The sequence below is a fragment of the Papio anubis genome, chromosome 12 (genome assembly GCF_008728515.1).
Source record: "Papio anubis isolate 15944 chromosome 12, Panubis1.0, whole genome shotgun sequence".
Lineage (NCBI taxonomy): Eukaryota > Metazoa > Chordata > Mammalia > Primates > Cercopithecidae > Papio > Papio anubis.
In genome coordinates this window covers 77,395,101-77,417,807 of record NC_044987.1, presented here as the reverse complement: position 1 = coordinate 77,417,807, position 22,707 = coordinate 77,395,101, and the positions used below count along the sequence as shown (strand labels likewise).

At 42.1% G+C, this 22,707-nt stretch overlaps 2 protein-coding genes across 5 annotated transcripts in view; both read left to right on the top strand.

Moving 5' to 3' along the window:
* Positions 1-564: 564 nt before the first annotated feature.
* LOC101007868 (serum amyloid A-3 protein) lies at positions 565-6,101 on the top strand. The gene is given in 3 exon segments (XM_021925980.2): positions 565-2,022; positions 4,735-4,782; positions 4,785-6,101. Coding segments are annotated over 3 exon segments (180 nt in total). The 5' UTR covers positions 565-1,931; the 3' UTR covers positions 4,826-6,101.
* Positions 6,102-11,198: 5,097 nt separating this feature from the next.
* SAAL1 (serum amyloid A like 1) overlaps positions 11,199-22,707 on the top strand; it is a 48,138-nt gene continuing 36,629 nt past the window's right edge. For 2 of the 4 annotated variants that reach the window (XM_017948570.3, XM_003910160.5), the window contains exons 1-3: positions 11,200-11,383; positions 14,247-14,360; positions 21,079-21,162. In XM_017948570.3, the coding sequence (XP_017804059.1) occupies positions 11,252-11,383; positions 14,247-14,360; positions 21,079-21,162 (330 nt within the window). In that variant the 5' untranslated portion in view covers positions 11,200-11,251. Of the gene's footprint in view, positions 11,384-13,014; positions 13,958-14,246; positions 14,361-21,078; positions 21,163-22,707 lie in introns of those variants that run through there. The other 2 variants (XM_009186468.4, XM_017948571.3) reach the window with 2 other exon arrangements.

The following is a 22,707-nucleotide window of genomic DNA, read 5'->3' as shown; positions in this document are numbered from 1 at the left end:
GGCCATCGTAGACAATGAAAAGATGTGCCACTATTAAGCTTGGACAATCGACACTGATCGCATGCAAACCAGGACACGTAGTCACTTATAAGAGACTGTTGGAAAATCCCTTTAAGGCCTGGGGACTCTGATATCATGATGACAGGAAATCTTTCTTTTTCAGGAGAAACAAGTGAAAAGAACTGACTGCCGCTATTGTCTATTATTCTCAGCTTCGCACCATAAGAAACTGTGTGTACCTTCCCGGAAGGCAGAATACATTAAGTAACAAAGGAAGAGAACAGGCAAGGCTTGTCAAAGTCCCTGTGAGGAGTTCCTCTTGGTATCTAGAAATCGGACTCGCTTTCTTGCTCTTTTTCCTACGAGTCAGTGTGTCACTCTGTCGCCCAGGCTAGAGTGCAGTGGCGTGATCATGGCTCACCATAGCCTCCAACTCCCGGGCTCAAGCAGTCCTCCTGCCTCAGCCTCCTGAGCAGCTGGGACCACAGGTGCATGCTACCACACCCAGCTAATTAAAAATATATACACACACACATATAGTGGAGATGAGGTCTTGCTGTGTTTCCCAAGCTGGTTTTGAGTTCCTGGCCTCGAGTGATCCTTCTGCCTCAGCCTTCCAAAGTGCTGGTATTACAAGCATGAGCCACTGTCCCCACCCCACTTGCTTTCTAATAATTCTGCATTAGTCTGTTCTCATACTGCCATAAAGAAATGACTCAAACTGGGTACTTTATAAAGAAAAGAGGTTATATTGGTTCATGGTTCTTTAGGCTGTACAGGAAGCACACTGGCTTCTGCTTCTGGGGAAGCCTCAGGAAACTTTCAATATGGCAGAAGGTAGAGGGGGAGTGAGGCATCTCACATGGCAGGAGCAAGAGCAAAAGAGAGTAAGGGGGGAGGTGCTGCACACTTTTAAATAACCAGATCTCAAGAGAACTCACTCACTATCACGACGACAGTACCAAGGGGGATGCTGTCAAACCTTTCATGAGAAACAGCCTCCGTGATTCAATCACCTCCCTCTAGGCTCCACTCCCAATGTTGGGAATTACAATTGAACATGACATTTGGATGAGGACACAGATCGAAACCATATCAACTTCTATGAAAGAAGAGAATGATTTGAATGAAACGAGAAAGTAGATTTCCAGCATTGAATGGTCCCAAAGGGAGTAAAATAATTGTGACAGGGTATGATCATTGGCCTGCAATTTCTGCCTGAAGAAGAGTAGGAAAAAGGAGGTCTGGACATCACATGCCTTGCTTTAGGAAGCAGCTCCGCCAAGTACAACGTGACCAGTGGCTGTGGATGGTTGACAACTCCCCTACTCTTCCCCCTCTTCTACTGTCTACTCCTGGGACAAAGTGAGCCACGCCAGCTCATATACTACACTGACCACAGGGAACCTCACCTTTTCCATGGAATGGAAGTTGTGTAGGGAATATCCAAATGTTGCTTAGCATTGCCTTAGATAAGAACCAAAGGGACAGTGAAGCCCTCTGACAGCTATCTGCCCTATAACTTTCATCTTACTGTGCCTAAAATATGCTCAGAACCCAGAAAGAGGCATAATCCCTCATTTTGGCAGGCTCTAAATCTAAAATAATGATTCTCAAACATGGTGTAACTTGTGCCTGATTTGCTTTATCCTGGGTCACTGCTCCTTTTCTGTCAGACACTGGGATTCCAGTGAGACAAATGGAAATGGAGCCCTAGACCCTCTGACCTTCTATCTTTTATCTATACACATACACCTGTGTGTGTGTGTGTCTGTGTGTCTGTGTGTCTGTGTGTGTGTGTCTGTGTGTGTGTGTAAAACCGAGTGGGTTTTTTTTATTGGAATGAAAGAATGGGCCAATATTACAAAAAATAAAAACTTGAAACAGAATGTGTATTATCCTTGGTTGTGTTTTCTTGGCCCTGCAGCAGGATGAAGCTCTCCATTGGCATCATTTTCTGCTCCCTGGTACTGGGTGTCAGCAGCCAACGATGGTTAACATTCCTCAAGGAAGCTGGCCAAGGTAAGGTCCACAGGATAGGGAGCAGGAGGCTGCTTCTGGCTGCCCCCAGAATTCAGCTGAGCAGAGGCCACATCCCCACTGGGCAAAGGTGCTAGTGATGCCACAGATGGATAGAGAAGGGGCATGGTTTTTCATAAGCGTGATTTCTCATGCTTTTATGGCCAGCTTTGACACTCTTCTATGAGGATCCCCCAGCCTGGGGCCGCATAAGGTGTGAGCTGCCTCTTTTCAGCAGGAGCGTGAGAGAGATGCTGAGTTCAGGGGTGCATGTTCTCATAATATCGGTGGGGCTCTACTGCGCCCTAGTGGGGAATCTGGGACAGCTCCTGTCTATGTCTCCTGGGAAGCCAGGAAGCAGGTAGATCAAACCTGCTTTGATCGTGTGAGGCGATCGTGTGAATCGTGTGAGGCGAGTCCACGGGGAAGCAGAATGGAGCCAACAGTCCCCATAAAAACAACCAAGCTTAGCTGAGATTTTAATACGTACTAGGCACTGTTTTAATTGTACTAATGAATTGGTTTCCATCATTTAGTCCTATGATCCAAGTAAACCCTTAACAGAGAAGCTCACACACACACACACGCTCACACCCACACACACACACACACACACACACACACGCAACCCAAGATACCAAGTGAAGTTCCAAAGCAGAGCAGAATTTAACCCAGGCAGTCTTGCTCTGCAGACCTTGCTCTTAATCATGGTGCTCTGCTGCTTTCAAAACAAGAGTTCTGCATTTGTAAACACATAGCTCATCCTCTATCTAAGAAATGGCAAATAGAATGTGATGCCTTTGGAAGGTAAGTCTAGCTCCACTTATCCCAGTAAAAGATACAGTGAATTACCTTGATGGTGATTCTGTTGGGGCTTATACGTGGCCAGAAAACTGCTAGCAAGAGAAAGATAACCCAAGGCTGGGCGCAGTGGCTCACACCTGTAATCCCAGCACTTTGGGAGGCCGAGGTGGGCAGATCACCTGAGGTCAAGAGTTCGAGACCAAGCTGGCAAACATGGCGAAACCCTGTCTCTACTAAAAATACAAAAATTAGCCGGGTGTGGTGGCATGCGTCTATAATCCCAGCTACTCGGGAGGCTGAGGGAGAAGAATTGTTTGAACTCGGGAGGTGGAGGTTGCAGTGAGCCGAGATCACACCACTGCACTCCAGCCTAGGAGACAGAGCAAGACTCCATCAAGAGAGAGAGAGAGAGAAATATACCCCACTAGCCATAATAAAGTGGCAAAATTTTGTTTTCAGAATGCAGTATTTTAAATTTCAGGTATTATTATTTTTCTGAGCCTCTGAAAAATGGTTTTAAGGATTTGCTTTTAATCCTATTTACATGTTCACACACTCACTTACAAATATCTTTCATTCCTTAGGTTAATATTTTTCAAAGGGTTGTTCTGGGACCACTTGCCTGAGACTCACCTGGCGTCTGAGATGCTTTGTGAAATGAAATGAAGATTCCTGGATCCATACCCTACCCCCCGCCCCCAGCAGCCATAGTCTCTTGGGATAGAGCCTAGAAATCTTGCCTTTACCAAGCACCTCAGTAAATTTTTATACACAGTAAGGGCTGAGAACCACTACCTCTTGTTTTGCTGCCCAAAGTGATAAAATGTGCCAGGAATTTTTGAAGTACTTATTAAGCCAACCAGAACATCAAGGAGCCATTTAAGTTAGTAACTCAGAAGAATGAGTCGAGTAAAATGTTATAAACTCTGAATAAAAGCAATCAATTTGACACTAGGAATAATAAATGCATAAAACGAAGATGAATTATCTCATAGAGAAATTATGTAAGTCATGATTGTAACTCTACATTTGAGTTCCCCCTTTTCCGTAGTCAGTTAATTTTTTAAAAAATATTCATCACTTAATTCTAGCTTGATCAGCTCCCTTCGGTCCATAACTCCCTGCTCCTGATCTTAGTTTAGCCCTTCTTTTTTCTTATGCCACCTTTCCTAAGGACCAGAGAAGTGAAATGATAATATATTGACCACCTACAATGTTTTAGGCATCATACATGCATTTTCTCTGTTCTTCTGCATAATCACTCTGAGGCAGGCAATACTCCTCCATTTCACTGGGGAGGACACTGAGGTTCTGAACTAGTGGGTCAGTTGTCCTTTTTCTGAATTTGATTACCCAGTTGTATAAAGCTTTCTTAAATAACTCACCTTTATCACTTGTTGACTGAATTCTGACAGATGTCAGTTTCTAAATATAGCCTGGACATTCAGAAGTACTCAGGACCAAGTAGTCCTCACTCTAACTACAGGCATGAATTTCTCCCATTGAGTAGATTAGGAGCACCGTATGTCTGCATCCTCTCTCACAATCCCCTGTGTTCTCACACCTTGGTCTAAGCGTTCCCTGTGTCCTTCCAGGAAGAAGTTCATTGTACAATGAAACATCCCTTAAGGCCCATTTCATCTCTTCTTTAGGTGCATCACACATGGTTAAAAACAAAGTAATAACAGAACTTTGAATGGAATCAAACAGAATGAAACTTACACCAAGTACAATTCTCATTACATTAACCCAGGGAAGTGAAAAGTAGAAGAGTATTTATTCCAAGCCAGTATAATTTCCAAGGGCTTTGTTAAAGGCTGAAATCTTCAGGAGGAAATTAGTGAAAAGAAAACTGTTCATTCCTCTATTTTCCCAGACATAACTGTTTTGATCATTTTCTTTCCTTTCCAGGGACTAAAGACATGTGGAGAGCCTACTCTGACATGAAAGAAGCCAATTACAAAAATTCAGACAAATACTTCCATGCTTGGGGGAACTATGATGCTGTACAAAGGGGGCCTGGGGGTGTCTGGGCTGCAGAAGTGATCAAGTAATGCACATTCCTGATGTTACCGGGGATGGGTGAGCAGAGCTTGCCTGCCTTGGACAGTCAGGAGAGAGGCAAGCTCCTTGTAGAGAAGTTAGAGGCTGCAGACCCTCCTCCTCTTGCTCTCTGTTTGCCTCTGTGCTTAGTGCAAGGGTCTGAGTGATGGTAGGAGTGAGTGATTCCTCACCCTCCCTCTCTGGGTGCTGTTCATCCAGCCTAGGGGAGCCCAGCCTGGCTGAGTGGGGTGGTGTCCAGGCAGGGTCAGTGTTTTCACCACCACTTCCTTGGCCTTTCTGAGCTTCTCCCAGAGTCTTCCCTTGGAACAGGGAGAATGGGAAGGTGGGCTGTTGCTCACTGGCCTGGTGATTAATCGCTTTGCTTGCCTGGACTGTAGCAATGCCAGAGAGAATGTCCAGAGACTGACAGGAGACCATAAGGAGGACTCGCTGGCTGGCCATGCTACCAACAAATGGGGCCACAGTGGCAAAGACCCCAATCACTTCCGACCTGCTGGCTTGCCTGAGAAATACTGAGCTTCCTCTTCACTCTGCTCTCAGGAGACCTGGCTGTGAGCCCTGAGGGCAGGGACATTTGTTGACCTACAGTTACTGAATTCTATATCCCTAGTACTTGATACAGAACACATAAAAATGCTTAATAAATGCTTGTGAAATCCAGTTTGTTACTGGAATCTGGAAGCAGAATATGACAGTTCTCCTGGGATCATGGGCCTGTTTAGTACCATAGGGATGATCAATAAACATCACTGTTTCATGTTTTAAAACATAAGGCACTAATGCACAGTAGTGGGAATTGGGGAGAAAACTATATCTAAACACGGACCACATTGTATGGACCATAATATGGACCAACTATAAGACTATAATTATATGGTTCATAAAATAGAAAGATAGTAAGAGAATCCTATGAACAACTTCAGCAATGAAGTCTAAAACTAAATTAAAAATCAACAAATCATAGAAAAATACAATTTACAAATACTGACTAAAGAAGAAATGAAAATCTAGATTAGTCTGTAATTATTTTAAGAGATTGAATTTTCTTACAAAGTAAACAGCAGGCCCAGATGGTTTTGTAGACAAATAATATGCCTTCAAAAAGGCAAATAAGGACCGGACATGGTGACTCATGCCTGTAATCCTAACACTTTGGGAGGTTGAGGTGGGAGGATTGCTTGAAGCCAGGAGTTTGAGACCAGCCTGGGCAACATAGGAAGACCCCCATCTCTATAAAACAAAAAACAAACAAACAAACAAAAAACAGCCAGGTGTAGTTATGTGCACCTATCATCCCAGCTGCTTGGGAAGCTGAAGCCAGAGGATAGCTTGAGCCCAGGAACTCAAGGTTGCAGTGAGCTATGATCATACTACTGCATTCCAGCCCAGGTAACAGAGCAAGACCCTGTCTCTAAAAAGAAAGACAAGAAGAAAGGAAAAAATGAAGAAAGGAAGAAGAAAGTTAGAAAGAAGGAAAGAAAAAAATCAAATAAAAATGCATAAAAAAAGCAAAAGTACCTGGAGTTACAATGAATTGGCCCCAGCAGTGACCATCTCCAGGTTCACTACGTAGCCTGAGGCTATCCCTTTCATAATCCCAGAAAATTCTGGATTCTTGGAGAAGGGTGTTCTCAGACACTCCACATAGTTTATTTCCCAAGTTGGACCCTCTCTCCTGGGTCTTGCTGGCACAAGCATCTCTGGTTACAGTGGACTCTTCTAGGCCCCTCTATATCCAGGCCTCCTTTCTGTCCAGTCAGCTGTGTCCCTTCTTTTCTTCCCCCCAGGAATCTGGATTCCTCAGTGTTCTCTTTCCCTGCCACGGAGGCATAATCCCAGGAATCTTTCCCCACTTCATTTGCCAAACCCAGTGTCAACCAGTCCCTGTCCATGGTACTAAGAAATACCTTTCAAAGCTATTTCTCTTCTCTTTGCCTACTCCTTGGTTCGTGCCAGGGTAAAATGTCATTTTCTCAGTGAATCAGACCTGTCAGCTCCTAAATCCTTACCCTGGGGTAATAATGAATGCCTCTGTAGCACTTTGTTCATGCCTTCTTGAGAATCCAGGTTCATCCTTGTCAGAGTCAGTGGTTAATATGGCAGTCCTCCTGCTGGTTGATTTTCAAGCTCCTCTAAACTAGTCAATGGCAGTCAAAGAAAGTGTGCTCATGATAAAGGTGGTGGAATGACAATTACTATTCATGATGCAGTGACCAGGGGCCAGGCACTAGTCTAAGTGCTTTCTTGTGTTATCCACTGGATCCTCATACTTTAATTATCCTTATTTTAGAGCTCAGGAAACTTGAGGCACAGACAATTTAAATAACATACACAAGTTGCATTGCTAGTTTGATGCTAGAGTCAACATTCTTAACCATTTGCTGTAACTAGCAATTGCATTGGAGTTTAGAACTTATAAAACACACTTGCAAATGAGGTCATGTAATCACTCCTCCTATGAATGTATTCCATGAACTACCCTAGTTACTAATCTATGAATCTCATATCAAATCTGTATGTGTGGGGAGCAATAAGAAGCTGAGAAAAAACAAGCAAGATGGAGGAGGTTGCCTCACTACTCAAGGGAGCTGTGGAGAGGCGTCTCCAGGGATACAGATGGTATATGTGAAGAATCCACAACACACACACACACAGAATCAGCTTTAAACACCTGCTGGGTCCAAAGAACATGAAACCATATTATGAAAACACCAGTCAAGTAAGCGTTTTCCTTTCCCTCTCCTCTCACTTCCAAGCCTTCCCTGCTAATTGGGGAGAGGTCAGAAAGAGCAGCTGTCTATCTGTGCGAGGAGAAAGTGGGGAGAGAAACAAAGTCATCACCCCCCTCCAGACTGAAGTACCCCTCTATAGTGGGCTGAACTAGGAAAGGGGAGAGAAATTTTCATTTTAAATGAACTGGAAGCTTCAAATCATGACTTGGACCTGGACTTTCTAGTTACCATTTTGAGATAAACTAAAGGCCATCAAACCCATGACTTTAAATTACTACCTGTGTAACACTGTTTTCTTGTTTTGTTTTGTTATTTGAGATAGAGTCTTGCTCTGTTGCCCAGGCTGGAGTGCAGTGGCATGATCACCACTCACTGCAGTCTCAACTTCTTGGGCCCAAGCTACCCTCCCACCTCAGCCTCCCGCGTAGCTGCGACTACAGGTGCTCCCCACCACACCCTGCTAATTAAAAACTATATATATTTGTAGAGACAGGGTCTTACTATGTTGCCCAGGTTGGTCTTCAACTCCTGGGCTCAAGTGATCCTCCCACCTCAGCCTCCCTAAATGCTGGGATTACAGGCATGAGAGACCGTACCTGGCCTGTATAGTACTTTCAATAACCTTTGAGTAACTAGGGAAGGTATGAATTGACTTGTGTTCAGGATCAAAGTGAGAGACATTGGGGACACAAAAAAAAAAAAAAAAAAGAAAAAAGAAAAAAACTGATTTCTGGTTATAAAATGTAATTCTGTTTCATTAGCACACGGATGACATACGAGACTCTGTAATAACTAAGGATTATGATTAATCCAATTCTGTGCACCTGAGATCCAAAGAGAAAAGAAAAGGAAAAAAAAAACTCACGAAGCCTAGCTGTGAGTATTAGACGCAAATAAAAGTTGAGAAGACATTGGCAGGTTATCTCAGCAATGTCACCAACTTACAAATGAATTTTAGACTAGCTTCTTCTTCTTCTTCTTTTTTTTTTTTGAGACAGGATCTCACTCTGTCGCCCAGGCTGGAGTGCAGCGGTGCGATTTCAGCTCACTGCAACATCCACCTCCCAGGCTCAAGCCATCTTCCCAGCTGGGAATACAGGTGTGTGCAACCACACCTGGCAAATTTTTATTTTTTTTGTAGAGACCAGGTTTCTCCATGTTTTCCAGGCTGGTCTTGAACTCCTGACCTCAAGTGATCAGCCCACCTCAGCCTCCCAAAGTGCTAGGATTATAGGCGTGAGCCATTGCGCCCAGTCCTGGCCTCTTCTTTTTAAAACTCATTTTTATTTTTTAAGAATAAAACGAATAATATACCATGAGTATGTGTCACATTTTAGCATAAATTATATAGCATAAACCAGCAAGTATTGAACTGCAGACTTACATCAATATGATGGTTGGTAAACATAACCTATATGTGTGTATATAACAAAAGAAATGAGCTGGATGTGGTGGCTCATGCCTGTAATCTTAACGCTTTGGGAGGCTGAGGTGGGAGGATCACTTGAGATCAGGAGTTGGAGAACAGCCTGAGCAACATAGGGTGACCCTCTGTCTCCAAAAAGGTAACTCTCTGCAAGCCTGGCTGCTGAAACTGCCTCTTGTAAACGGAGACCAGTTTTATCTAACAGCTGCTGAAACAACCTACTGTGCCTCTAAGACTAATTTTGCCTGCTGCCATCTCTCACCAATCCTAGCTTGCAAGCTCCCCCAAACCTTACTAAAACCAATAAAATTTCTTTCAAAACAATGTGCAACACTTCTCCTTTTTATAAAATCCCCAACCTTCTCTTTGTTCTCCCGATATATCAAAGACAACCACCTGTCTTATCTGTGTGTATGCCGTGAACTGCAATTCTTACTTCCTAAATAAAATGCTTTAAATTTAGAAATTCACCTCTATGTTTTATTTGACTTTGACATAAGTATCACAGTAATTCTAGGCAAACATTGGACACCTTCATTATGTTTTCTAATATAGTTATGACTGAGTATTTAAAATATTCAGGTGGACATTATTTTATTTTAAATAATTGCATGTCTCCATTCCTGTTTGGACATTATATTGATATTTTTGAAATTTCATCTGGAAGTAGGTTATATCATCTATAAATTTAATTCCATTAAATCAAAGTGGATAGTTGTAAATCAATTCCATCATAGGTAATTTGTTTAGTTTAATGTTTATGATTCTTATGGAGGAAATAAACAATGCAATCATTTAAAAAGTGTTTTTCATTTACCTTTGCATAGGTGCTTAAAACAAATATTTCTGTTTCAAGATGACACTGAAAAATTATTCTAATATAACAGCAGCAAAAATGTAATTCTGTAATTATAAAAGTGCAAAACTGAAATTCATAATGAAGGTTTTCTCATGTTTACAATTATGGTTATTTAATCAATACTAATACTATGCAGGTCTGTTGTAAGATTTCTAGATTTGGTTTAAACACATGCACACAATACTGCCAGTTGTGGGAGGCTTTACAAGTTATATTTCATGCACTTTTTTGAAAGAGTTCTAAAAGAGTCAGCCAGTCCACAAGACAGACAGAAAAAAGTTAAATTAACTGGAGTAAATTGGACTCTTAACATTTAAAGCATGCAAGATTCAGGAGGAAACTGGGAGTACTTTGGGACTGGCCTGCTATCTTCTTTAGTATTAATTTCATCTTAACAGTTTAAGAATTTGAACATTTTAACACCATCAAGTTCATTTAGGTGACGTGTTTCTTGTGTGTTAACTTGACTCCCCTGAATGATCTAGTTAGTGAACTAGAGTCACCAATAATTTGATCACAAGGCAAATCAAGCCTACACGAAAGGAAGTGAAAACTCAAGATATCATAGTATCATCTGAACCTACTCAAATAATTTATTTTCAATATAAACATGTAACTTCAATAATGAGATGACTCATTAATGAGTCAAGCTCCTCCAACAAGACAACGACAACATCTCTTCTTCTAAGGTTTAGGTTTTGCATAGAAATCCGGATACATGGAACAGCCCATACCAACAGTCATTGCTCCTACAACAAAGCTGGACTGCCACACGCATGTGGATCAGGTAATGCGATATTTTACTATTTCCCCTGCTCTTCAATTTGTATAATCCATATGCAGCAACTACTGCAAAACCTGCCATTCCAATGAGGACAAATGGTGCCTCTTTAGCTTTACGAATCAGTTTGGATCCCTGGAATCCCTTACAAGTCATCCAGCTTCGCCCACGGATATTTTTAGGAATGGCAACGGTGACCAGAGATCAGAGGATTGTAGGAACAGAAGGCGAATAGAATAAGTTCGCTAGCTTTGAGATTCACATCTGTTCCTGAGGCTTCCTCCCTGCCCCCACCCTTCCTTCTTCAATCAGGCTAAGAGCTCCTGGAGAAATGGAACCCCTGATTCAGTGAGGGTGACAATAATTATCAGTATATTCGTGCCTGGGTCCTGGGTAGAATGGGGTGGGTGAGGTCAAGCCATCTTGGCTGGCTGGCCAAGCTCCGAACAGCAGGGGGCGCTGTAGGGGGAGTCCCGCCGAGTGCGCCGGGCGCTCTGGCACTAGGGTGCCGGTCGTCTCCTCCGCAGCTTCCGGCACGGCCTTCGAGCGCGGGACGCGGCAAAGTCATGGATCGCAACCCCTCGCCGCCGCCCCCGGGTCGCGACCAGGAGGAGGAGGAGGTGGCCGGTGGAGACTGCATAGGGAGCACGGTTTACAGCAAACACTGGCTCTTCGGCGTCCTCAGCGGACTCATCCAGGTGCGGAAACTCGCGCCACGCGTGGGCTCTCCCCACATCCCCCAGGCCGCCTCTGGCGGCTCCTCCGGCCCCGGGAGCCGCCATCCCCACGAAGACCCCTCCCCAGGCGTGCGCTGCGGGACCTCGCTTGTTGCGTTTCGCCGGCCGCTGCGGACCCCAGAACTATCTGGGGCCCCTCGGGGTCTCTCGACACAAAGGGAAGTATAATGTTAGGGATGCTGGAATATTTGCGGTTCTATTTTAGTTTCGCAAGTTCTCCAAAAATACACGATCGTGTAACTGCATTGCTCGGGTTTTGCTCCCCATCCCCACTGTGATTTCTGAAGCCCAGGACCTTAGTTTATATATTTCATGGACTATAGTTGTAATAGAATAAATGGTGATTTTAGGGTTATACAACTTTTATATAAAAAACGTGGCTTCTGACTAGGCGCGATGGGTCACGTCTGTAATCCCAACACTTTGGGAGGCCAAGGCGGAAGGATCGCTTGAGCCACGAGTTCGAGACCAGCCTGAGCAACATAGAACTGGTTTCTACAAACTTAAAAAAAGCTGGTCGTGATGGTGCACACCTGTAGTCCCAGCTACTCAGGAGGCTGAGGCTGGAGGATCGTTTGAGCCTGGAGTTGGAGGCTGCAGTGAGCTGTGATCCAGCTACTACACTCCAGGCTGGGGGACAGAGGGAGACCCTGTCTCAAAAAAACAAAAAACACAGCTTCATTACCCACTAGCTACAGGTCACCTAACGGCTCAGAACCTCTATTTCTCTCTTAATTTCTATAAAATGGGATTATAATATTTATATTATTATATATAGGGTCATTGTGTAGGTTAAGTGAGATTATAATGGCCATAGAGTGCTTAGCATGGTGTTTGACTTATAGGAGGCTGTCAGTAAATGTGAGTTTTCTTCTCCCCATGTTTCCCTCATTGGTTCCTCAGCTTCTCTTCTCTATCCTCTCCAGTTAATTGTCTACACAGCTGCCAGAATAATCTTTAAAGACAGCGCTATTGATGACACTGCTTAGTTCCCTTTGCATAGGAGAAAAATGCATATTTCTTGAAGCTTGGGATCCAGGGCTGTTTGTACATTTTCCAGCCTCATCTTCTCGTGATACACTGTGTTCCATCAACAGCGAACTGTTCACCATCCCCAAACATGCTAGGCCCTCTCTCAACTCTGAACTCTTGTACTTTCCTCTGAATACTCACTTCTCTCCTTCTTCACATGACAAACTACTATTCTTCCTTTAAAATTTAGCTTAAATATCAACACCTAAGAGAAAGTTCCCCATCTTCTCCCAGCAATAGGTCATTGGTCCATCATTTTTGCTACCACAACTTTTTGTCCACAATTCATTTGAATCACTTTGCCTTTTTTTTTTTTTTTTTTTTTTTTTTGAGACGGAGTCTCACTCTGTCGCCCAGGCTGGAGTGCAGTGGCCGGATCGCAGCTCACTGCAAGCTCCGCCTCCCGGGTTTACACCATTCTCCTGCCTCAGCCTCCCCAGGAGCTGGGACTACAGGCGCCCGCCACCTCGCCTGGCTAGTTTTTTGTATTTTTTTTAGTAGAGACGGGGTTTCACCGTGTTAGCCAGGATGGTCTCGATTTCCTGACCTCGTGATCCGCCCGTCTCGGCCTCCCAAAGTGCTGGGATTACAGGCTTGAGCCACCACACCCTGCCCACTTTGCCTTTTCTAATATGACTATCCTTTTACATGTCTTTCCCCACTAGATCCTAAAAGTTAAAAAAAAAAAAAAAATCTTAAAAGTAAGGGATTATATCTAACTCGTCTTTGTATATCTACCCCAGTGCCTAGCAACAGTATTTACTTTGTGAATGTTGAAAGAATAGATCTACGCAAGGCACTAAGTTTTTAAAAGAAGATTTTTGCAAGAGAAGATACTTTGCTGGTAGCTTCTTTGTGTCTTCTAAACAATTATGGGTTATTATTAAAGTAAGTCCTCACTTAACATCAGTAGGTTCTTGGAAATTGTGACTTTAAGCAAAATTACTGATAATGAAACCAATTTTACATAGCTAATTGATATAAACAAGAGTTAAGTTCCTGTGGCATATTTCTGGACACAAGAACATCACCAAACTTCTAAATGAGGACCCAAAACACGTCTAGTATTAAATATTGAGATAAATGTGAGCTATAAATACATTTAAGAAAGGTTAATAAAAACAAGATAACTATTTACCTAATTTTGGTGAGTTAGTGAGTGATGGTGGTTGTAGTGATTATCACTACAACTTTTATTGTTTGATTATGTTAAATCAAGGAATAAATGTTTACAAAGCAAAAATGACCACCTCTTACTACCGTACAGTCCAAAAACAATAACAAATAAGGCAGGCTTACTGAGCACGTTCCTACCACATAATTATTGTCGTACATCTCCATGATTATTGTCTTCTTTACAGATTTTTGTTTTATAATAATTTGTATTCATCCATTTCCCAACCCACTTGCTCTGGTTCAGAGTTGAGGGTGGCTGGAGCCTAAACCAGCAGCTCAAGGTGCAAGGCAGAAACCAGCCCTGGACAGGATGCCATCCCATCACAAGTACACACACACCCACACTCACTCAGATCGGGACCATTTAGACACACCAGTTATGCTAATGTGCAAATTTGGGGGATGTGGGAGGAAACTGAAGTATCTGGAACAGACTCATGCACACATGGGAAGAACATGCAAACTCCACACAGACGGTGGCCCTGGCCAGGAATCAAATATTTTTTTTCTCATCAACGTTACAAGGAAATGTTATTCGATCACCTGCTGTATTTGGGTGCCTGGTTAGTATTGTAGACAACTTTTATTCATGTTTTCTTTCTTTGTGTTTCTGAAGATTGTTAGCCCTGAAAACACCAAATCTAGCTCAGATGATGAGGAGCAGCAGACGGAGCTTGATGAAGAAATGGAGAATGAAATTTGCAGAGTATGGGATATGTCAATGGATGAGGTATGAGGCTGGAAACAAAACTCTGAAAAGACTGTTGGGTGAGGAGATGGTGGATGGATGTTTTAAAAACGGTTCAGTCCTTCACTCTGGGGAAAGGCTTTATCTCCTGTCTGTAATCACACTCATATATGATACAGGGAATGAGATCCTATGAGCTAAATAGTGCTAAACTTCTGTCTTTGAGGCCAGAGGATCTGAGCTCTCAATAGATTCGGACTAAATACATAGCTCTTATGAATGTATTCCTACACACATGGAGGCCAGGAAAGTTCTGATACTTACCTACCTAAAGAGAACTCTGGCCATATATTTGAGAGCAGGTTAGGAGTTAGAAGACCACTAATATACCATGATAGTATTAGAAGGAAAGGACAATAAATAATATGTCTATAGCTGCAATATTAATCATTGTTTTAATATCTGTATTTTATTCTATAGCTCAAAAGCATTTTCATGTACAGTATTCTATTTGATCTTCACAATAACCCTGTGATGTAGGTAGTACTCTTATTTTACAGTTAAGAAAATAGAGGCCAAAAGAGATTAAATGGCCTATGTGATCTCTCTTGTTTTATTGCCTGGACTTTTGCGGTAGCTTCCTGATTAAAATCCTTGTTTTAGTCTCTTTCACCTCCCTTCTGTCCTCTACATTGCCACCCCTGTTACCTTTTTTTCCAGAAATACGGACTTAATTGTACTCATTTTCTTAAAAAATTGTCAATGGCTATTCATTGTTTCAGTCATTTTATTTAAAACTTTATTGAGGTATAATTAACACAAAAAAACTGCCTATTGTTTTGAAGTATCATTGACACTGATCATTTTTTTTTTGGAGATGGAGTCTCTATCACCCAGGCGGGAGTGCAGTGGTGCGATCTCAGCTCACTGCAACCTCCGCCTCCAGGGCTCAAGTGATTCTCCTGCCATGGCCTCGGGAGTAGCTGGGAGTACAGGCCTGCACCACCAATCCCAGCGAATTTTTGTATTTTTGGTAGAGACAGGGTTTCACCCTGTTGGCAAGGCTAGTCTCGAACTGCTGACCTCAAATGATCCACCCGCCTTGGCCTCCCAAAGTGCTGGGATTATAGGTGTGCGTCACCGCACCCAGCCAATAAACTTTGACAATGTGTACGCAGATGAAACTGTCACTGTAATCGGGATAGAGAGCATATCCATCACCCCTAAAAGTTTCTTTATGGTCCTTGGTCGTCTCTTCCTCTTGCCTCTCCCTTCCTCCATCCTCTCCAGGCAACTGCTGATCTGCTTTCTGTCACTACAGATTAGTGTGTATTCTAGAGTTTTATATAAATGTGCTCATATTCTTTTTTTGGTCTGGCTCTTTTATGCAGCGTAATTTTGAGAATCATCCATGTTGTGTATATCAATGGCTTATTTTTTTTTATTGCTGAATCGTGTTCCATTATATGTATATACCACAATTTATTTTTTACCTGTTGATGAATGTTGGAGTTGTTTAAGGTTTATTACAGATAAAGCTGTTGTGAACTTTTGTATACAAGTGTGTATGGACATATACTTTTCTTTTCCTTGGATGAATACCTAGAGTGGTGTATTAGTCCATTCTCATGCTGCTATAGGGAAATACCTGAGACTGGGTAATTTATAAAGGAAAGAGGTTTAATTGACTCTCAGTTCAGCATGGCTGGGGAGGCCTCAGGAAACTTACAATCATGACAGAAGGGGAAGGGGAAGCAAGCACCTTCTTCACATGGTGGCAGGAAGGAGAAGTGTGAGCAGGGGAAATGCCAGATGCTTATAAAACTATCAGATCTCATGAGACTCACTTATTATCATGAGAACAGCATGGGGGAAACCGCCCCCATGATTCACTTACCTCCACCTAGTCTTGCCCTTGATACATGGGGACAATCAAGGTGAGATTTAGCAGGGAACACAGAGCCAAACCATATCAAGTGGCCTGACTGGATCATATGGTAAGTGTATGCTTAACTTTTTAAGAAACTTTCAAATTGTTTTCCTAAACAGTTTTTACCGTTTTACATAACCACAAGCAGTGTGTGAGACATAATTCCAGGTCCAGTTTCTCCTCATCCTCATCAACACTTAGTATGGTCAGTCTTCTTAATTTTAGCCATGCTAATAAGTGTGTAGTGATAGCTCATTGTGATTATAATTTGGACTGCCTTAATTCCTAATGATGAGTATCTTTTCATGTGTTTATTTGTACTCCGTGTATCTTTTTTGGTGACATACCTGTTTTAATCTTCTGCCTGTTTTTTAATTATGTTGTTTTCTTACATTTTCTTCTAAAAGTTTTATAATTTTAGGTTTTACATAGAAGTCTGTGATCCATTTTGAGTTGATTTTTGTATAGTGCATAGTGCAAGGATGGGTTGAAGTTTATTTTTTTGCCTATGGATATTCAATTGTTCTAGTTCATTTGTTGAAAAGATGATCCTTTCTCCACTAATTGCTTTTGCATCTTTGTCAAAAATCTGTTGTCCACATACTTTATACTTTGAAATCTTTCTTTTTAAAGATAGACATCTAGCACTGTAAAATTTTCCCTAAATATTTATGCTTTACCAGTATTCCACAAATTCTGATATGCTGTGTTTACAATTTTTTTTGAGACAGAGTCTTGCTGTGTACTTTTTGTAGAGATGGGGTTTTGCCATGTTGGCCAGGCTGGTCTTGAACTCCTGGCCTCAAGTGATCTGCCTGCCCCGGCCTCCCAAAGTACTGGGATTACAGGCATGAGCCACCATGCCCACGGAAGTTCAGAATACTTTCTAATATTCTTTACTTTTTCTTTGGTTCATACATAAGATTCAAATATTTGGGAATGTTTCAGTTATCTTTCTGTTGCTATGGTCGTTGAACACTGAATCCTTTTAAATGTGTTGAGACTTGTTTTATAGCCCAGAATATGGTCTGTCTTTACCAATCTATCTTTGTCTTTACTTTGTCTTTACTATCACTTAAAAGACATGTTCACTTAAAAGACATGTTCACTTAAAAAGCATGTGTGTTCTGCTGTTGCTGGGTCAAGTATCTTATTACCAATGTCAGATCAGGTTGGTTGAGAGTATTGTTCAGATCTACTTTTCTACAATTATTGATAAATTATGGTTACATTTTTTAAAAAAGAAATAAAACCTGTGTTTTAAATGAACTCTTAGGGTGAAAATCTCAGTTTTAAAATTGAGAAAACAGTGCTGCTGTTTGAAGGAAGTTATTGGTGCGGGGCGAAGTCATGTTCTTTGGCCTCCTTTTGCTCCCTTACAAGAGGTGCCCTTGAGGCACCACTCAGAACTAAGCTCTCCACTGACTGTTGAAGTCCCTGGTGCAAAGTCTCGTGAGTTTATATCTCAGCCTTGTCTCTTATTGCTCTGTAACCACGAATTCAGTGTGTGAGGATCAGAGACCTCCAGATAGATACTTCCTGCACTTTCACATGTCCATGGGTACTATTCATGCCTCTCTGTTTAGAATGGCTTCCAGCTGGCAAAATCCGTCTCACTGTTTATGGCCCAGCTTCAGTGTCACCTCCTCTGTGATGCCACCCCAGACACTCCAGTCAGAATTAACCTCTCTTATTTCAGTGTTCCCACAGAATTGCTTCACTCTGTTACATGTGTCCTCTGATGGATTTAAATTCTTTCTCATCAAAGCACAATGTCACCCCTTCTGAAATACCTTCTTCAGTGTCATGTCTAAAGTAGCCTCCTTTATCTGGGTTTCTAGCACATACCATCTTATTTTCTTTGTAGCATTTAGAAATTGTGTAGTTCAGTTGTTTATATATTTATTGTTTGTTCATTTCTTTAGAAAGAAAATTCCTTGGGACTGAGTCCTTATTTAGCTTGTTCACCAATGTGTTCCCAGAACCTAAAACAGTGCCTATTAGGTTTTTCAGAAAATATTTGGGGAGTAGTGAATGAATAGATGAATACCTGAGAGGTAGCATGTTGTGGTGGTTAAGAACATAGTCTCGCCGGGCGCAGTGGCTCAAGCCTGTAATCCCAGCACTTTGGGAGGCCGAGACAGGCGGATGACGAAGTCAGGAGATAGAGACCATCCTGGCTAACCCGGTGAAATTCCGTCTCTACTAAAAACACAAAAAACTAGCCGGGCGAGGTGGCGGGCGCCTGTAGTCCCAGCTACTCGGGAGGCTGAGGCAGGAGAATGGCGTAAACCCGGGAGGCGGAGCTTGCAGTGAGCTGCGATCCGGCCACTGCACTCCAGCCTGGGTGAAAAGCGAGACTCCGTCTCAAAAAAAAAAACAAAAAAAAACAACAAAAAAAAAACATAGTCTCGCTGGGTACTTGCCTATATTCCCAGTTATTTGGAAGGCTGAGGCAGGAGGATCACTTGAGCCCAGTAGTTGGAGGCTGCAGTGAGTTATGATAATGCCTGTGAATCTGTGAATAGCCACTGCTGCAGTATGGACAGGATAGCAAGACCCCCATCTCTTTTAAAAAGCAAGACCATAGGCTCAAGTCAGACTCATATGGGTTCAAATCCTAGCTTTGCTCTACTGAGACTGTATAATCTTGGGCAGGTTGCTGAACTTTTTAAACTTCAGTTTGCTTATGAATGTAATGGGACTAATAATGTTAACTAGTTGATAGAGTTGTTCTGAGAATTAAATGAGATAGCATGCAAGCCACTTCACTGTGCCTGGCATTTAATACTTGTTCAATGAATGTTAATTTTATTACTGTTGGTATTGATATTGTTAGGCCACCCTTGTGCTACTCCAGGAATTACCATTAAATTTAAAAATTTCTGCCTGTGACAAAGAATTGCCCACAGGACAGACAGCTTGATCACTTACAGTGAAGAGAATCTGCTGTTAGGACTTTCAGTTTAGAGTGTATGTTTGAAAATACTATTTTCTCTGACCATGGTCTTTTAGTAAGTAGAGTGTGTCTCTCCCAGTCAGCTGTCTGGCAGGTTCCTGGTTTCAGTTGCTGTGGAGAATAATTGCCTCTCTCTTTGAGGTGTTCCAGGGCCCTTTAATGCATGCAGCTTATATTTTAAGTTAAAGCTTCTCAAATACACACCTCAAATTTAGTGAAAATCTGAAGCAGTAGACAGCCAGAAACTTAATTTTATTTATATATTTTACATTGCAGATCCCCAAGCAAACTGACTTAGCTTTTATGTCTTACATTCCTAGGTGAGATTTGGCCCATTTGGGGCCACATGTCCACTCACATGTCGCCTGTATGTTATGCCCCTTTAGGCACTGTGGCAGACTCTCTAGGAAGAAGTTATGAGGCTACCACAGTTACATTGTCATCAGAATTTTTATTCTGTTGATGATTTTGAAAACACAAGTTCTGGTTTTGGACAGGACCCTATAGCAGTTCTTGACTTCTTTCCCCTACTGTGTTTTAAGTTCTTGGAGGACAAGAAGGAATTTTGTTTTTGTTTGTGACAAAGTCTCACTCTGTTGCACAGGCTGGAGTGCAATGGCGATATCTCAGCTTACTGCAACCTGTGCCTCATGGGTTCAAGCAATCCTTCCACCTCAGCCTCCTGAGTAGCTGGGACTACAGATGGTACACCACCATGCCCAGCTAATTTTTGTATTTTCTGTAGAGATGGTGTTTCACTAGGTTTGCTTAGGCTGGTCTCGAACTCCTGGGCTCAAGTGATCTGCCTGCCCTGGCCTCCCAAAGTATTAGGATTACAGGCATGAGCCACCTCTCCCAGCCAAGTTTTACTCTTTTATTCTCACTGTGTTGCCCAGGCTGGAGTACAGTGGCAAAGTCATGGCTCACTGCAACCTCGACCCCCCCAGGCTCAAGTGATCCTCCCACCTCAGCCTCCCAAGTAGCTGGGACTGCAGGCATGTGCCACCACACCTGGCTAATTTTTGTATTTTTTGTGGATATGGGTTTTCACCATGTTTGCCCAAGCTGGTCTCAAACTCCTGGGCTCAAGTGATCCACCAACCTCAGCTTTCTAACCAGCCTCCCAAAGTGTTAGGATTATAGGTGTGAGCCACTGTGCCCAGCGTGTTGCTTTTTTCCCTTGTCCCCCACTTCTAGCTTAATACTTGATAGGTAATCACCAAATGTGTTTGAATGTGTTTAATGAGAATTCCTAGTGGGCAGAAACATTATTAAGGTAAATAGATTCGGGGCAGAAAAGAGTGGGATAATCCTCCGGAGTATTGTAGGTAGTTTAGATTTGTTTACAAAATTGTTCCATTGTCTGGGACCAGTTATCATAAAGACTCTCTAGTATCACTTTTGTCTGTTGACACAGTTCCTAAGCCTGTGTTTTTTTTTTTTTCCTTGTGTCTAAAATTCTAATTTTATTTTATTTTTTAATGTTTTTTGGAGACAGAGTCTTGCTCTGTCGCCCAGGCTGGAGTGCAGTGGCACAATCTCACCTCACTGCAACCTCCACCTCCCAGGTTCAAGCGATTCACCTGCCTCAGCCTCCTGAGTAGCTGGGACTACAGATGCTCGCTGCCACACCCAGCTAGTTTTTTTGTATTTTTAGTAGAGACGGAGTTTCACCGTGTTGCCCAGGCTGGTCGTGAACTCCTGAGCTCAGGCACTCTGCCTTGGCCTCCCAAAGTGCTAGGATTGCAGGTGTGAGCCACCGCGCCTGGCCTAAAATTCTCATTTTAATATAGAATTTTATGGTTGCCTAAGCTTTGGGGTTTAGGGGAAGAATATTCAGTATCTACGCCAATAATCATTTTTCTTTTCAGGATGTGGCTTTATTTCTCCAAGAATTTAATGCTCCTGATATATTCATGGGAGTACTGGCCAAGTCCAAGTGTCCTCGATTAAGAGTAAGTATGTGCATTTCTAAAGCCTTCTTCTTTGAAGCAATAAGAACAGATAGTGCTGGATGGTCATTTATTTTTCTCACTTTGATTTTCTTACTGACCGTAAATCAACAAATCAGCCTGTAGATGTTAATTGAACATTGCCAGGTCCTAGGTAATTTGCTATTTAAATTTTTTTTATTTTATTTTTGAGACAGGGTCTAACTATGTCTCCAAGGCTTAGAGTACAGTGGCATGAGCACAGCTCACTGCAGTCTTGACTTCCTGGGCTCAAGGGACCCTCCCACCTCAGCCTCCCAAGTAACTGGGACTATAGGTGTAAGCCACCACACCCAGCTAATTTTCATTTTTATTTTGTGAAGACAGGGGTCTCCTTATGTTGCTCAGGGTGGTCTTAAACTCCTGGCCTCAAGTGATCCTCCCACCTTGGCCTCCCAAAGTGCTGGGATTATAAGCATGAGCTACATGCCTGTAATAATTTAAAATATTAAATTATTAATAATTTAATAATTTAAAATTATTAGAATCATAGAATTATAGATTCAGGCTGGACCAGGGAAATTAGCACTTTCATTTAACAGCTGTGGAGACGAGTTAGGCATAACCACCGTTATGCTGCTAGTATGTATCAGAGCAAGGAGCAGAACCCGGGCCTCCCATTTTTCAGTGGATTGCTCTTTTTTACTGACAAAATCCACCATTGTTTGAAAACTATTCTAAACTCAGCCTGCTGCTCAAGACTTCTACTCTCTGAACCTAACTCATCTTTCCAGCATAAAATCTGGATAACCAGGTAACCCTTCTGATTTAGCCAGGCCTTTCTACTCCCTGTCTCACGCTGTCTCCATGCCTCCCTTTGGGTGCCTTCTGTCCCCTCTCAGTATTTGCATCTGTTATTCACAGTGGTACTTTTCCTTCCACACCTTCCCAAGTAAGTAAGCAAGCTTTCAGTGGTCATTGCTGTTAGTAAACTGCCAAGAACAATAGATAAAGACTAAAGGAGAGGACTTTATATACTGTACAGTGTACTGTGCTTTATTGCCAATTAAATTGCCATGTGCTGTGCATACATGGATTAGTAAATATCTGTTCAATAATTATAATTATGAAAAACTGCTGTTTACTGAATACCTGGTCTTACTACTATGAGGTATACTTTTAAAGAACTAGATCTTGGGTGAAGATATGTGTTCAGGTCACACAACTAGGAAAGAATGGAGCTGAGATTTCAGCCTAGGCCTGACTCCAGTATAACCACTGTACTGTATTTCCTCTCTTTCAGATTATAAAATGGAGAATTCCGTAGTGTGTTGTTACAAATTGAATGTTGAATTAAAATTCTTATTTAAGTAGAATGTTCTGTCTGAATTAGGGCCTGATTAACCATTTTTTCCTTGGTTCCTTATATTAATGTAAGATTTGACAATTATGCTATTTTTGTACTGAGTTTTTCTGTCTTAAATATATTTACTCACTACTAGTGTATAAAGAAATAAGCTTATGTCAGGAATGGCACCTTTTAGGATTTAGTCATATTGTTGTATATAT